Below are 17,848 nucleotides of genomic sequence, written 5' to 3' on the forward strand. Positions count from 1 at the left end.
TTTCCCCAGCAAGACTTCATAGAGCCTTGGACCAACATCACCCACCAAGGGGTCAGGCACCATGGACCAACATCACCCACCAGGGGTCAGACACCAGAAGGATGAAGAGCTACAGTCCTGCAGCCTGCGGAACAGTAACCACAAATACAAAAATTAGACAAAATGAGATGGCAGAGAAATATGTTCCAGATGAAGGAACAAGATAAAACCCCAGAAGAACAGCTAAGTGAAGTGGAGATAGGCAAACTGCTTGAAAAGGAATTCAGAATAATGATAGTAAAGATGATCCAAGATATCAGGAAAAGAATGGAGGCTCAGACTGAGAAGATGTAAGAAATGTTTAACAAAGAACCAGAAGATTTAAAGAACAAACAATGAAATGATGAACAATACAAAAACTGAAATGAAAAATACACCAGAAGGAGTCAGTAGCAGAATAAATAAGGCAGAAGAATGAATAGGTGATCTGGAAGACAGAGTGGTGGAAATCACTGCTGTAGAACAGAATAAAGAAAAAAGAATGAAAAGAAATGAGGACAGTTTAAAAGACCTCTGGAACAATATTAAACATACCAACATTCACATTACAGGGGTCCCAGAAGGAGAAGAGAGAGAGGAAGGGCCTGAGAAAATATTTGAGGAGATAATAGACAAAAATCCCTAAAATGGGAAAGGAAACACTCAATTCGAAGAAGCACAGAGTTCCATACAGGGTAAACCCAAGTAGGAACATGACAAGACACTTATTAATCAAATTGACAAAGCTTAAAGACAAAGAGAAAATATTAAAAGCAACAGGGGAAAAGCAACAAATAACACACAAGGGAATGCCCATAAGGTTAACAAATGTTGTTTCAGCAGAAACAGAAATGAACATATTCACAAAATAGAAACAGACTCAAAGACTTCAAAAACAAATTCATGGTTACCAAAAAGGAAAGGTGGGGGGAGGCATAAATTAGGAGTTTGGGATTAACATGTACAACTGGTATATATAAAATAGATAATCAACACAGGGAACTCTACTCAATATTCTGTAATAACCTATACGGGAAAATAATCTGAAAAAGAATGGATATATGTATATGTATAACTGAATCACTTTGCTATACAACTGAAACTAACACAACATTGTTAATCAACTATGCTCAAATATAAAATATAAATTAAATTAAAAAAAATACTCTGTACTACTCAACTTAGCATTTAAAATAAAGAAAATTGTCAGAATGTATAGTAAGACGAATCAATGTAAAGCTCTTAACTTTGTAAGCTTATCTCGTAATGAGTGACAGCATTTAGAAATGGTCGTTCCTAGGCTATTATTTAGTAGATGAAATTAACTCCTCACATCCATCTGGAATTTTCTTACACACGGTATGAGTCAGATATCTATTTTTTCTAAGTAAATAGACAATTATGTGCACATCATTTTTAATAAGCCATTATCCCCCCTCCACACCCATTAAAATGAAGTTATCATATACTAAATTCTCATATATACATATTTGATCTGTTTCTGGATTCTCCATTCTATTCAACTGATCTATTTATCCTTTCTTAAACTTACTATTTTTTTTCAATCTTTATTGGTGTATAATAGCTATACACTGTTGTGCTAGTTTCCATTGTACAACAAAGCGAATCAGCTGTATTTATACATATATCCCCATATCCCCTCCCTCTTGAGCCTCTCTCCTGAGCCTCCCTCCCACCCTTCCTATCCCACCCCTCTAGGCCATCAGCAATCATTGAGTTGATCTCCCCGTGTTAGGCAGTTGCTTCCCACTAGCTATCTATTTTACATTTCGTAGTGTATAAATGTCAATACTACTCTTTCACTTTGTTCCAGCTTCTCCTTCCCCACCTCCCCATGTCCTTGAGTCTGTTCTCCACATCTTCATCTTTATTCTTTCTCTGCCACTGAGTTCATCAATACCACATTTTTTAGATTCCATATATATGTGTTAGCATATGGTATTTCTTTTTCTCTTTCTGACTTACTTCACTCTGTATGACAGACTCTAGGTCCATCCACCTCACTACAAATAACTCAATTTCATTCCTTTTTATGGCTGAGTAATATTTCATTGTATATATTTCTTTCATCAGTGTCTTATAATTTTCTGCATACAGGTCTTTTGCCTCCTTAGGGAGGTTTATTCCTAGGTATTTTATTCTTTTGGTTGCAATGGTAAAAGGGAGTGTTTTCTTAATTTCTCTTTCTGATTTTTCATTGTTGGTGTATAGGAATGCAGGAGATTTCTGTGCATTAATTTTGTATCCTGCAACTTTACCAAATTCTGTGATTAATAGTTTTCTGGTAGCCTCTTTGGGGTTTTCTATACATAGTATCATGTCACCGTCACCTGCAAACAGTGACATTTTTAATTCTTCTTTTCCAATTTGGATTCCTTTTATTTCCTTTTCTTCTCTGATTGCTGTGGCTAAAACTTCCAAAACAAGGTTGAATAATAGTGGTGAGAGTGGACACTCTTGTTTTGTTCCTGATCTTAGAGGAAATGCTTTCAGTTGCCACTGTTTTGAGTAATTTCAGTATCAGTTAGAGTAAGTCCCTTCTCATTAATGATTTTTTCCAAAATTTCACTTGCAAAGCTGATGTATTCATTCATCCCTATGAACACTATAATGTTTATCATGTTGTCTAATTTTTAAAAATTATTTATATGATATTGGGAATAACTGATCTTTTTTTTCTAAGAGATCTTCCAATGCAGAAATATATTCTGTCTCTTCATTGATTCAGACTATATTTTATGTCCTTTGATAAAATTATATTTTTATATAGGTCTCCTCCCATCTTTGTTAAATGTATTCCTAAGTGTTTTACAGTTTTTTGTTGTTGTAAATGGGACACTTTCATTTTTTCCTTTACATGTCTTACTGATTAGTACTGGCAAAAATAAAAATTGAATATTTTGTATATTTTTTAAGCTACCTTATCAAATTATCTCCTTAGTTCTACTTTGTTGTTGTTGTTGTTTAGTCTCTTGGGTTTCCTTGGTATACAATTATACAATCTGAAAAATAAGATTATTTTGTCTCTTCTTTTCCAATGTTTATATAGCATATTTCATTTAATTTTCTTATGGCATCAGCTAGAACCTCCAAAACAATACTGAATAATAGTACTGGCATAGATCATTCCTATCTTCTAAGCCATGGATATAAGTATGTTTACAAAGATGTTTATTGAAATACTATGATTATTTAAAAAAAAACAGAAAAAATTGAATATCCATCTGAAAAATGGTTGAATAAAGCAAGGTTATATCTAGCCTATGAACTATGATACAGCTATTAAAAATGAAGTAGATATTTATAATCAACATGCACATAATTGGTACCCAGTAAATATATACTAAATGAATGAAAGAATTTGCACTGACCTATCCGTTATGCCCTCACCCACCCCATTATAACCAATGGCAAACATCTGAAATTAAGATAAATGTGGCAAGAAAAAGGAGGATTCAAACTGGTAGTCTTGACCTCATTAACATCAGCCTTTTATCAACTGAGGTAACTAATTACATAGATGTGTGTTTTACCCCAAGGAATGCATTTGTATTTTCATTGCTAATGTCCTATTAAGCTTTGGGAATTCTTTTGTTTAGAAATGGAATAAAGGGAATCTACACCCTTGTGTCAAGTGTTCTCAGTGAATAATGAGGTTGTTCTAGTTTTCTCAGTTCAATAAAGAAAATAATCTTTATCTCTCATTTCAAAATGTTTCTAAAAGCATTGATATCATTGCATATTTTGTTCTAATGTCTAAGTCCCATTCACAGCTTCAGGAGGAATCGCTGAAAGTGTAGCTCCTCTTCTCTCTTCCTTTTGCTAACCAATAGAGTTCATATAGAGGAGTTACAGCCCCCTTACACATATCTCTTACATTCCAAGGACAACCAGGATAGGCTTACTCATTCATCTTTATGAACACGCCCCTGAGCCACCTTTATGCTCCTATTCAGCTGTGATTACCTGCAGGCATGGAAGAATCGTCCTCAAAGGCCTGACATAACAGGATGGTTGGAAAAGAAACAAGTTTAAAGATTACACATATTTGAAAAGAAGACTGGGAAAAGGATCATGTAACACACATACTTTTTACTGTTAAAACACTGGAGATAATACATTGTACATGTCTAACTTTGGATATGCACCAGAATTAACTCTGGACAAATGTGTCCTCCTCTTTTCACTGCTGTAGCCAGAGTAAAATCATTTCATGTTTAGGCTGGTAGGAAATGCACAGACTGCAAAGCAAGCAAGGCAGATTATTGAACTATTGGCTAAAAAGGAAGTGTTTTCCCAATACATCAATATACTTTTTTTCAAGGATTTACTTAAAACCCTATGTGAAAAGTGGAGTTAACAATGCAATTGGGAGCTTCAGAGGCTCTTTAAATTTAGATTTTAATTTTTTATCCTGACCCATTTGTATAGTGTAGTGGCTAAGTGGAAAGGCCCAGGAGCCAAACTGCAAGTCACAAACTGCTGTGTGACATTTGTTAAGTCACTTAACTTGTCTCAGTCTCCAGTTACTTCTTTTGTAAAATGGGGATAATAATAATATCTACTTAAGAGAGTAGAGACTGAAATTGAGAATCAAGCAATTGAGTTAATCCATTGAAAACACTTAAAATAGAGTCTGGCATCTAGTAAGTACTTAATAAATGATACCTATCATTATGATTTTTTAATTATGGTGATATGTTTTATTTTTTTATTGTTATATAATTGCCTTACAATATTGTGTTAGTGCTGTACAATGAAGTGAATCAGCTATATCCTCTCCCTCTTGGACCTCCCTCCCATCCCCCTATCCCTCCCATCTAGGTCGTCAAAGACCACTGAGTTGAGCTTCCTGTGCTTTAAAGCATGTTCCCACTAGCTATCTATTTTACGCATGGTAGTGTATATATGTCAATCCTAATCTCCCAATTGTCCCACCCTCCCCTTCCTCTCTGTGTCCACATGTCCATTCTCTATGTCTATGTCTCTATCCCTGTCCTGCAAACAGGTTTATCTGTACCACTTTTCTAGATTACACATAAATGCATTAATATATGACATTTGTTTGATTTGTTATAATTATTATTTCTCAATTGTAAAATGTACAAATATTAAATGTTATTATCCAGGCAGAGCTGGAAAAGCCCTTTGCTTCACCATCATTGGTCCATTTCTAAGAAAGAGTGAGGGTTAGATTTTCCAAGGAATAAATTGCTCTGGTATACAATGATGATGGTGACATCTAGAGATGTGAAGAAAGGGGAAGAAAGAATTTAGCAAAAAGATAAAAAGATGAGATAGAATGAACATTGTAAGAGAAAGCTGATGACCTGGATTTTACTCCTAGCTGCTAACCTTTGAGCTGGTCAACCTCTCTTCCTGAATCATAAAATTAAAATAAAATCTTTTTACTCTATCTCAGAGAAATGCCTATGATGGAGGCTGAGTTTAGCTCCAGGCCTATTGCAGGAGAGGGTAGTGATTAAGAAAATGGACTCTGGAATCACACTGCCTTGAATACAAAACAAGGCTTTGTCAGCTGAGTAGCTTTGGACAAATCTCTACATTCCTGTAAGACGCAAGTTTTTTTCCGTATTAAATGAGGATAATAGTGCCCATCACACAGAGTTGCATTGAGACTTAAGTGAGATAATGCAGAGACCAAGCTTAGCACAGTGAATGGCACATAGTAAGTGCTTAAGAAATACCAACAAGGCTCAGGCTTCCCAGGTGGTCCGGTGGTTAAGACTCCGCACTTCCACTGCAGTGAGCACGGGTTCGATCCCTAGTCAGGGAACTAAGATCCCACATACCATGCAGTGTGGCCAAAAAAAAAATTTTAAAGAAATACTACAAAGGCTGATGATGTCATGAAGGGTTCCATTAAGTATGGATATTCTATATTTATGCACAATGAACATCACATTCCTTTTTATCTGTCAGAATATTAAGAAAAAAAAAGGAGGACAAAGAGACTTGAGCTTCTAGTTCAGGACATGCTCTTGGTGTCTCTTGTCGACTTGCCCCAGGTATAAAGATAGAGGGACTTCCAAATGTAAAAGAACATGGCAACTACAGGACTAGGGTTTAGGCTTTCCTGGAAACTGAGGGCCTGTCAGATCCTATAGAAACAAACTGCTCCACCTTTTATGTGTGTTTGGTTGCAATAATGTGCACAGCACCTGTGCAGAAAACCTCCTTGGTCACCTCTGGCCATCATATATGAAACTGTACCATGTGCCAACCAGTGTGGCTCAGAGGTGGCAGAGGGTGCTCAGTCCTCTTTTAGAACCACGGTGCCCCAGGCTCACAGCCAGAATATCATAGTTGGAAGGTTGAGTGTTTATCTGTCTGCTTCCTCCCCTTGATCCATGCTCTGCCCTTGTCTGACCTACTCTATGCCCAGAGAAACTGAAGACTATTGATTCTATCACCTGGCTTTGCCCTCTGAATTCTGTTTGAATTCGCATGGTGGGAGGAAAGACACTAGAAGAAACCAGAATACAGTAGTTAAGAGAGGTTAGGGTTTCCATCCTCTCCATTCCATCTCTGTCTCCCATAGCTAATATGTTCCTCTAAGGCCACAGCTCTTGACAGGCCTGCTCTGCTCTTGCCATGTTCCAGAGACATAGCTCATTTCCCTTGCCACTGTAGGCCTAGGAAGGGTAATTTACAGCTTCTTCCCTTTTTGATTCCCTTAACCCTAACCACACCTCTGAAAATCGTTCCTTCATTCATCTCTCATCTGTACAACCTTTGAGTGTGATTTATTTCCAGATAAACACGTTATTTCCAGTGTTCACACATCCTGCACTGGGCCCATTTCTCTCCTCTGCATTGACTGCAGTGGCTTTCACAATATAGTCCATGATAATGGTTATTTTTTGTAAGCACTATTACTTGTAATGATGGGCCTTTATTCCTAACAGTAAATAATATTTCTATGCCCCTTAAATACTTTCTTTCCTGTGTTATTTAAATCTTCACTCTTCTTCCCATTTGCTCTCATGAGTTGGGGTAGAGGAATATTTTCATTATTTTTAGTCATTGGAGAAGCTGGGATTGCTTCTGACACCTGCTGATGGAAATACATGAAAACCAGTAATATATAGGAATCATAGCTCTGATTTATTTAGCTGTGGATCTGCTGATGCTTCTCAGTGAAACATCAAATACCAAAAACTTGAAATATCTGCCTATTTTCCTCCCCAAGCCACCTATTGACTTAAGGGAAAAAATTTATTTGATATCATGCTGAGTTACCTTGTACCACACAACATCAGGCTCCTGATCGGACTTTTTAAAGTCATCCATGTCTGGGCAGGATATCTCCTTTCTTTTAGTGACTTCAGATTTTTCCAAATAGCGGATCCTGCTATTGTAGCACAGACCTGATTCATTCTCTGCAACAGTCAAGGACATTGACACCTTCATGCAATATGTCGAGTTTCTGTAGGAATAGAAAAATAGCAAAATGGCTTTATTGGGTGTTTACAACTATATCTGTACTCTATATATTTCAAGAATATTGACTTTTCCATTTAGGACCTTGACTAGAAATCAGAAACAACATTGAAGCAACACAGAAAAGTTTTCTACTTCAACTGACACAAAGATATGAAACCAAATGTTAATGTGGACATCTCTGGCCATGAGATAGCCACATAGATCAGCTGTACCGATCCTCGCAAATGTAAGAAAATCAGACTTCTTTCCCAGTGGTAAACATTGCTATGTTGACAATCTGATAGTAAAAACTTATGAGAAAGTCTACAACTAGGATTATAGCCATTTCTGGTATGCCCTTATGGCCAGTCCTTTAACAGGTATTCCAAGATATTAATTTTGCTATTGGTTTCTAAGCCAACATTTTTTTATAGGATACATACAAAATACAGATCAATAACTTGTATAGGTATAACTGAATCACTTTGCTGTACACCTGTAACTAGCACATCATTGTTAATCAACTCTACTCCAATATAAAATAAAAATTAAAGATAAAAACAGAACAACGTACAGAAGATACCTGTTAACTCACGTAGCTTCTTAAGGTGTTTTACTGAGACATGACAGGGGTTATATTCTGGGTTCCTACAAAGAACAAATCCTAGTAGAATGGATTAATTTTATCCACCAAAACTAGAATTATAAAGGAATTTCAACATTGAAATTTACCATAAAGCCACTTTAGAAGTTGGGCATTAATTGGCTAACCCATAATACAAGGGTATTTATGGAATTCAATTCTGGCTTCATTTCCCTATGACGTTTCCCTAGCCTACACCACCTGGACTCCAGAAGACATCAACCTCACAAAAGAAAACTGGAAAGTAAGAGGAAGAGATCAGAAGCAGTCTGGTAAGACTTAGAAGAAGGTTAACTGTAAATCTCTTGGTGAGACATTTCAGAATCATATTTGTTCTAAACTTCAAGGGATACCTGCTGTTAAAAAACACCAAGTGCCAGGGATACTTCAGAACCGAGTATTTTTACAACTAAGTAATAATAATCCTGATAAATGGGAGTAGCATGCCAACCAACAATTTTAAGATGGCCTCAAATGATTGTTACTATTTGTACTACTTAGTACTCATTGAAATTTCACAATATGCCAAACACCATACAAAACACAGGAGTGCAGATGGCTGCCGCCCACTGGGTTTACAAACTAAGTTAACGAAAATGACTGCTACTTGGATTTCTAGTGAATTTAATTACTGGCAAGTACTCCTGACTATGTGATGCCTGTGTCATCTGAAGATGCTATCAAAGCACTCCCATTCTGATGTTCAGATGTAACCCCGTTATACAATGTAGTTTGTGAGCTATTGCTTTTCTCTCTTCATCAGTGTAGGTTCTTAGAACCCAAAGGGTATAATACATGCCCACCAGGGATCAAATGTAAGACCATTTAATTCTATTATGAGATGTTTGACAGCTTCTTTAAAAGCCATGAAACTAAAGCCACCAGAATTTTTTTTTTTTAAGTCTCAGCCAATAAGGTAAAATTTGGTTCAATCAATTTGGCTCTTCTTAACTCCATTTTTAATACTTCAGTGCTAGACATGCCCATGTCTCCTTACTTTCTTTAACACCCTGCATGATATGGCCTATTGTAACATTCTGTCCTCCACTCATTAGGGTGCCATCGCAAAGAAAAAAAAATATAACTATATCTGGGAGACAAGGAGGACGAGGGTAGGTACAGGGGATGGAAGGAAGATAAATGGTCACAGTTTTTAAAAAGTATTAAATGGGACTTCCTAGGTGGTGCAGTGGGTAAGAATCCACCTGCCAATGCAGGGGACACGGGTTCAATCCCTGCCCCAGGAAGATTCTACATGTCGCGGAGCAACTAAGCCCATGAGCCACAACTACTGAGCCTGCGCTCTAGAGCCCGTGAGCCACAACTATTGAGTCCATGTGCCACAACTACTGAAGCCCACGCACCTAGAGCCCGTGCTCTGCAACAAGAGAGGCCACTGCAATGAGAAGCCTGTGCACCACAAGGAAGAGTAGCCCCCACTCACCGCAACTAGAGAAAGCCGTGTGCAGCAGGGAAGACCCAACAGAGACAATAAATTAATTAATTAATTAAAGAAAAGTATTAAATGAAGAAGAAAGAAAATCACCTCTGCTGAGTATGTAAAATATTATGAACAGTTCTTAATGTCACAGACTTTGGTCATGTCTCTTCCATGGTGTCCATCCATACAAGTGAAAGAGACTTACATGTTAAATATCTTCCCATTTTTGTGTTACAAACCAAGGGAGAGAGAGGTGTTGACCAGCAGTCTCAACAACAGAACTGTTAGATAGAATGTCCAGTTCCCTGAAAGGAGCTTACTATCCCAAATATATTTAGCCCTGAGGAGAAAATAGGGTAGACTAAGTAAGGGACCAATGTAATATAGTGGTTTCACAGCAAAGCGACAGCTTTGAACTAAGATCCACCAGGTTCAACTAGCTCTGTGTCCTTGGGCAAGTTATATAACATCTCTCAGTCTCAGCTTCCTCAGCTTAAAAATGAGGATAAGAAATCCTTTATGGTGGCTTCACTGGAGGTTGGAGGAAGAAGTCCATTTCATTATACAAACTTAAGCAAAAATAAGTTTACCGTTTTCAGTTGGAATGGTTATAATATCTGACCTTTCCAGGCTGCTATAACTATTAAACTAATATAAAACGTATAACACAGCATCTGGCCCATAGCAGATATTTAATAAACTGTCATTAGAATTTTTATTACTGCTTGTATTAGTTGGTACATATATTGTTAATAAATTAATAATTATAATTTACATGTTATGTAGTAGTTACGAACAATCACCAACCTAATAAAAACAATACATTGGCAGCAATGGGTTAAGATATACCACTGGCCTGGGGTGCTACTTGAGGGAAAAAGAGTCTAGAAGAGGTCAGTTAGGCAACAGGCCTAGTACCAGTTCACCATGAAGGTCTGAAAGGATCAAAACGATATACTGACCTAGGCACAAAAAGAAATTAATGAAGAGAAAGCAACGAAGGCCACTTTCAGGTACTGTGAAAACTAGCTACTAGGCAAAGGCCAGAATTTTGGAGGTCAAATTGTTAGTAAGAGTTCCACTAAGCCTTCTGCAAGTTTCTTAACTGAACACCTTCTATAATAAAGCCCAGACCCCTAGGCAACGTTTCTCTCCATGTCGTCCAAAGTATATACTACGTAGGTCATGCCAGCAGCACCTTCATTAACTTGGGATGAGGATGAGGGCAGGGAACCCACCCTGGGAATGGCTGATAGCTTGAAGGAGAAAACATTCTGTAACGCTTACTCACAAATAATCTTGACCAGGGCTCTGTGTGAATTTACTCTTGCTCTGGTCTCTAGCATGTAAAGGGCTGCTGACAAATTGCTTGTTAGCCCATAAACACATCCTAGTATGAAGTCCTTGGTGACGACCAAGCTCTTTGGAACTCAAGACAAGGCCTGGTGTGAGTCCTGTTGTCTCCATTGCTGACCTGGGGGAGATATGGTCAAGGATGCCTGACAGTCTGAGACTCGGGTTGATTTTTATTAGTTGTGTAATCCAGCCCTGGCACAGTTCCCACTAGCAATCTCACATTATTTAGATTTTATTTTGAAACATGCCACAGGCCAGTTCTATTTAAAATGTTTCCGGCAACGGGGACCTGAAAATGTTACTTTTCTTTCATTAGGTACAATTAGGGCTGCGCAGGTTTGAGGAGGCAGACGGACGAGTGTGCAAGAATGGGAATTGTACTTTTTTTTTCTGTCCTCCCTTCACCTCCTGAGGAAGACAAGGGACACATTCAGGCTCAACATGAGCAAAGGGCCTTTGCAGTGATGTTGTAGCAATGTCATACAATTGTATACATTTGTAATCTTTCAAGTATTTCCATATCTCCTATCTTACTTAATTCTGGCAATAATCCAGGAAAAGGTGCAGGGTAAGTATCATCCATATTTTGTATAGGAGTAAAACGGAGACACAGAATAAATAACTTAGCCAAGATCATATAACTGCTCAGTGGATTAGAACCAAGATTCTGACCGTTAGCCCCGGCCACTCTCAAAACTTGATGCTATCGGCCAAACTAACTCATGGTTATCCATACCAACTTGGGCATGCTCACGGAAAGAAATGCAGATGTGTAAAGATAACACTTAAAGAACACTGTTACTAAAATGCGCAGCACAGAATTTGCAAATTTATAAATAAACCTTGTTTTCTATTCCAAAGGTTTAATGTTAGCTACTTTAGGTCATAATGTATACATTTTTTGCAAAAATATTTCTAAGGGAAAATGTTGATCATCTTGGGTTCCCTAAGGGGAAAAGTAAGACCTAGGATTTAAAACATACATGAAAAATACAGGTGTCCCTTTCCAATTCCCATTTATAAAACATGATAATATTATAAAATCTAAAGTTGTATTTCAGAATTTGTGTTTAAATGCACTTGTTGTATCACCAGGGCTAACCTGGTGAAATAACTGAAAATAAACTAAATAAATTATGGAACTCTTTCATATCTAAAAGCAGAAGCCCATATAAAATGCCTCAAGATACAGCTGAAACTCTTCTAAATGGTTCCTTCAATTGTCTTATACTCATTTCAAAATACTTTCCTTGATATTCACAGAACCATCTAATGGTTAGTAAACTAAAACAAAATTTATTTTCTGATATTCTCGAAATGTGAATTGACCATTACTCATAACTATCAATTAATCAATCTGCCACTGTTACATGATATTGTCCTCAAACCAAAAGAACTATGAACTGATATTATACCAAATTCAGGGAAGGGAAACAAATGAATAAACAAATAGGATATTAGGCCCTTTCATGAATTCCATTTCTTGAGAATCATTATAAAATAAGAAGATTTTACTGAAAAATATATTTGTGTGGAAAAGGAAACTTTCAGATACATGCAGAAGTAAGTACATATAACTGCAAACATGCAATGTTAATACTTTCAAAGACCAAGAGGAGAAAAAAAGGGGGGAGGATATAAATTACTAATATCAGAAATAAAAGAGGGGACATACAAATCCCATGAATACTAAAAGGATAATAATGGAATACTATGAACAACTCTATGCCCACAAATTTGATAACATAGATGAAATGGACCAATTTTTTTGGAAAGGCACAATCTTCCAAAAGTCATACAAGAAGAAACAGACAATATGAATAGACTTATAGTTATTAAAGTAATTCAATAGATAATTAATAACCTTCCAAAACAGAAAGCACCAGGCCCAGATGGATTCACTGGTAAATTTTATCAAATATTTAAGAAAGAAATTATATCAATTCTCTATAATATCTTTTGGAAGACAGAAGCAGAGGGAACACTTTCTAACACATTCTATGAGGCCATCATTACCCTAATACCAAAAACCAGAGACATTAAAACTACAGACCAATATTTCTCATGAACATAGATGTAAAATCTTCAACAAAATGTAAGCAAATCAAATCCAGTAATGTATGAAAAGAATTATACACCACAACCAAGTGATATTTATCCTGGTTCAACATTCAAAAAGCAATTATTGTAATCCATCATATCAACAGGCTAAAGCAGAAAAATCACATGATCATATTAGTAGACACAAAAAAAGCATTTGACAAAATCCAAACACATTCATAATAAAAACTCCCAGTAAACTAGGACTAGAGGGGAAATTCCTCAAGTTGATAAAGAATATCTACAAAAAACCCTACAGCTAACATACTTAATGGTAAGAAATTAGAAGCTTTCCCACAATGATCAGGAATAAGGCAATATGTCCTTTCACCATTCCTTCTCAACATTATACTGGAGGTCCTAGTTAATACAATAGACAAGAATTCATAGGTTACGTGAATTTCTATGTAGAGAATCTGAAAGAATTGACAAAGAAACATCTGGAACTAATAAGCATTTATAGCAAGGTTGCAAGATATAAGATTAATACACAAAAGTCAATTGCTTTCCTATATGCCAGCAATGAACAAGTTTTAAATTTGAAATTAAAAACACAATATCACTTATATTTTAAGAAATCCTAAATGAAACACATAGATATATATTTAACAAAATATTTACAACATCTATATGATGATAACTACAACACTGAGAAGAACAAAGTTGGAGGACTGACACTACCTGACTTCAAGGTCTACTATAAAGCTACAATAGTTAAGATGTTGGCAAAAGAAAAGACAAATAGAAAAATGAAATAGAATGTTGAGCCTGGAAATAAATTCACATAAATACAGTCAACTGATCTTTGAAAAAGAAGCAAAGGCAATGCAATGGAGCAAAGACAGTCTGCAGCAAATGGTGCTGAAATAAGTGCATGTGCACATGCAAACCTGCCCCCACCCCCAAAAAAAAACCCAAAACCAAAACCCAAAAAACAAAAAAACTTAACAATAAGGAAACAAATAACCTAACGTAAAACTGAGCCAAAGACCTTAACAGACACCTCCCAAAGAAGGTACACAGATGGCTAATAAGCATTTGGAAAGATGTGCATTATATATCATCTGGGAAGTGCAAATTAAAATGAGATACTACTGTATACCTACCAGAATGACCAAAATCCAGAACAAGTGACAACATCAAATGGTGGTGAGGATGCAAATCAACAGGAACACTCTCTCATTAATGCTCAGAATGCAAAATTGTACAGGCACTTTGCAAGACAGTTTGACAGTTTCTTACAAAACAAAATGTACTCTTACCATATGATCTAGCACTCACATTCTCTGGTATCTATCCAAAGGAATGAAGAAATTACGTCCACACAAAACCTGCACATAGACGTTTATAGCAGTTTTGCTCATAATTACCAAAATTTGGAAGCAAGTAAGATGTCTTTCAGTTACATGAGTGGATAAATAAACTGTGGTACATCAAGACAATGGCATATTATTTAGTGGTAAAAAGAAATGAGCTATCAGGCTAGGAAAGATATGGAGGAGCCTTAAATACATGTTACTAAGAAAAAGAAGAGAAGGAAAAAGATGGTGATGAAGTAGAAGGATGTGGAATGCATGTCTCTCCACAGATGCATCAGCAATACATCAAAAGATGCAATAATTCCCACAGAGAATCAGCTGAACACTAACAGAAGACCTTGGACACCAGAAAGGACTGCAAAGATTCTGACATACATAACTGGGTAGGGTGGAGAGGAAAAAAAGGAGAAAGAAGAAGAGAAGAAAGGGAAAGGGTGGGTCCTACACCCTGGGATGGGGGGAGCTGGAACAGAGGAGAGATTGTCGAATTCAGGGAAACCCCCCTTATCTGACAGTGAAATCCCCTCTCCAATTGGGAATTTGACTGAGTCAGAAGGAAGGCATTTGGGACTGTCCAAAGAGGGTGAAGCGGCCAATCTGGCAGACAGGGAAGAGTGAGAAACACACAGAGGGTCCGTACCAAGGCCCTGAGTGTCCTGGACTGAGACATTGGTTCACAGCAGTACAGGTGGTCTGGGAGCTGGAACGTGGGAACTGGAGAACTGGTTCAGGGTGAGAAGCATTGTTGGCTGTGGGGAGACAGACTGAGGGGACCGGAGGGAAGAAATCTGCAGTGGAGAATGCCTATCACAGAAAGCTGGGCGGCCATGGTGGCAGGGCTCTACTGCTGAGTCACAAGCAGTGGGGAGGAGCCACTGTTGTAGCCTCTCTTTCAGTGCCTGAAACAACCAAAGGGAGGCCTCCCCTGGGCCTGGCTCTTGCCGTAGACAAGGGATAGAAAAAGCCCCCTGGGTGGGCTGCCCTGGTGTGCCTGCTGCCTAGAGACAGTAGAAGTCTGCAGAGAAGGACACCTCTGGGGACATCCTGCTTATACTTGAGCCCGCTGGCTTCCCTCTGCAACTTGTACCACTGCTGCCATCCGGGCTCCTGTGATCCAAGCAGGGCACTACTGCTGAGTCACACACAGGGGAAGGAGTCACTGTTGTAGCCTCTCTTTCAGTGCCTGCAATGAACAAAGGGAGGCCCACTCCGGGCCTCACTGTTGCAGTCAACAAGGGATAGAAAAATCCCCCAGGGGGAGCTGGCCTGGTGTGCCTGATGCCAAGAGCCAGAAGTCCACAGAGTGGGCCAGCTCTGGAGACATTCCGCTTACACCTGTGCCCCCTGGCTTCCCTGTGCAATAGGCACTGCCGCCACTGCCAGGGCTCCCACGACCCAGGCCGGGCACTACTGCTGATTCACACACGGGGAAGGAGCCATTATTGTACCCACTCTCTCCCCACACACTAGCACCTACCGATGAACAATAAAGGAAGCTCTGCTGGTCACAGAGTAATACAAAAAACCCCTGAGGGCTGTCCATCAGGTGCCTTGCGCCAGGCACCAGTAAAGAACCACACTAAGGCCAGATTTCCTAAACCCATGGCTGCCAGCATCCCTGTGCATTTGATGTCACCCCCAGGGCACCCACAATCCAAGCAAGGAGCTACTGTTGAGTCATACACAGGGAGAGGAACCACTATCAAAGCCTCTCTTTCCCCACACACCTGTGTCTGCAGATGAACAATAAAAGAAACCCTCACTGAGGCAGACGCAAAGAGCTCCAAGGGAGCTTCAGAACCAGACTCTGGCAGTTAGATCACACAAAGAAGCAGGGACAAAAGCAAAGCTGAACACCAGAGATAGAGGACTAAGGAAGAGGTTCTAAAATCTTTCCATCAGGTATACATGCTGCAGACTAAATCCCTGTGATCAGCTAGGTAGTCCTTATGTCTTTGGGATATCTGAGTAGACAATGAATGTTTCCACAAAAGAAAAAGGTCTAGCTCTGACAGCTGTAGACTGTGGGAGCAAGCACACACAGGAATTGCACCATATCAGAGCCTAAGTGGACCCCATAGGACCCACAGCAGGTCCAGAGTCCAACCCAGAGGCAGAGGATGACCTCTTGGGGAGGTGACGGTAGCCTGAGGCTCAAAGAGTGTACAAGGACACTTACAGCTGAGACCCCAAGGAAACAGAATTATTATTATTAAATCTAATGATCTGATCCATTCAGTTGTCACTTCTTTTTTTTTTTTTAACGATCTTAGTCCTAAGGGATTTTCACAGGTTCTAACATATTTTTCACTCTATTTTTTACTTTTATATTTACCTTTAGCCTATTTCTATTTCTAGCTAGCATTTTTGTAGTGCTGAGTTTATCTCCCCTACCTTCTTTTCTTCTTTATCTTTAATACATTTCTATTTTTTTTTCTTTTTCTTTTTTATATTTCCAGTCATACTATGCTTTTCTTTCACTCTGGGTTTTATCCCTTTTATTTTATTTTATCTTATTATACCTTTAATCAATAATATTGGTCTGCTCATTTATTCTTCAGATGGCACACTGCTTTGGTTTTTCTTATGAGGTTTTGTCTTTATCTTAGTTCTCATCATAATTGTTTGATTTTGCTTTGGGGATCTTCAGTATGTCAGGCTGTTCTTAAGTTCTTTGTTATATTTGCTCCTTGTTTCTATTTGGTCCCTGTTATATTTGGGCCTCATTTTCACAATACCCTGGGTTATGTGTTTGTTTGCTTTTTTCTTATTATTATTTTTGTTTTAAATTTTTGTTGGTTTTCTCTTTAATTGTCTGTGTACTGGGGTTTTTCTGTCAGGTTGTTTCAGTGCTTTATGTTCTACTGAGCTCTGTTTTTGTGTTTCTTATGCATGTACATGTTTCCTTCATTCAGTATTTGTTTGTTTGACTTACCTTTCACCATTAGCCTGGGGCTTGGATAGTCTTTTTAATCTCCTTTATTGCCAAGATGAGTGACCTCTGGAGTCTGGATTCCTTGACCAGTAGTCAAGTCAGAGGCTCTGGGGAGGGAGCACTGAATCCAAGATGCTAGACAACTAGAGACTCCTCACTCACAGGGAAGATTAACCACAGAGAACTCCCACAGGACTCTATCAGAGTCTAAGACCTGACTTTACCTGACTGCCTGTAACTGCCAGGGCTGGATATCTCACATCAAACTATAAACAAGACAGGAACACAAACCCACCCATCAGCACACAGACTACCTAGTGCCAAACTAAGCTCACAGATACCCTAAAACACACCACCTGACACAGCCCTGCACATCAGAGGGAAAAGACTCAGATCCACACACCAGAAAGCAGGCACCAGACCCTCTCATCTAGAAGCCTACACAACACACTGGAACAACCCCACCACAGGGGAAAGAGAACAGAAACAAGAGGAATTACTAATAGGCAGCATAGGGAAAGGAGATAGCAAATCCTATAAATTAGACAAAATGAGAAAACAAAGAAACA

General features: G+C 38.3%; 1 protein-coding gene across 1 annotated transcript in view; it reads right to left on the minus strand.

Annotated features, from left to right (window-relative positions):
- IL1RAPL2 (interleukin 1 receptor accessory protein like 2) overlaps window positions 1-17,848 on the minus strand; it is a 503,579-nt gene that overhangs the window by 452,186 nt on the left and 33,545 nt on the right. Inside the window, exon 2 of the mRNA XM_057717591.1 lies at window positions 7,303-7,489. Within this exon, the coding sequence (XP_057573574.1) occupies window positions 7,303-7,489 (187 nt within the window). The remainder of the gene's footprint in view (window positions 1-7,302; window positions 7,490-17,848) is intronic.

The sequence above is a fragment of the Hippopotamus amphibius genome, chromosome X (assembly GCF_030028045.1).
Source record: "Hippopotamus amphibius kiboko isolate mHipAmp2 chromosome X, mHipAmp2.hap2, whole genome shotgun sequence".
Classification (NCBI taxonomy): domain Eukaryota; kingdom Metazoa; phylum Chordata; class Mammalia; order Artiodactyla; family Hippopotamidae; genus Hippopotamus; species Hippopotamus amphibius.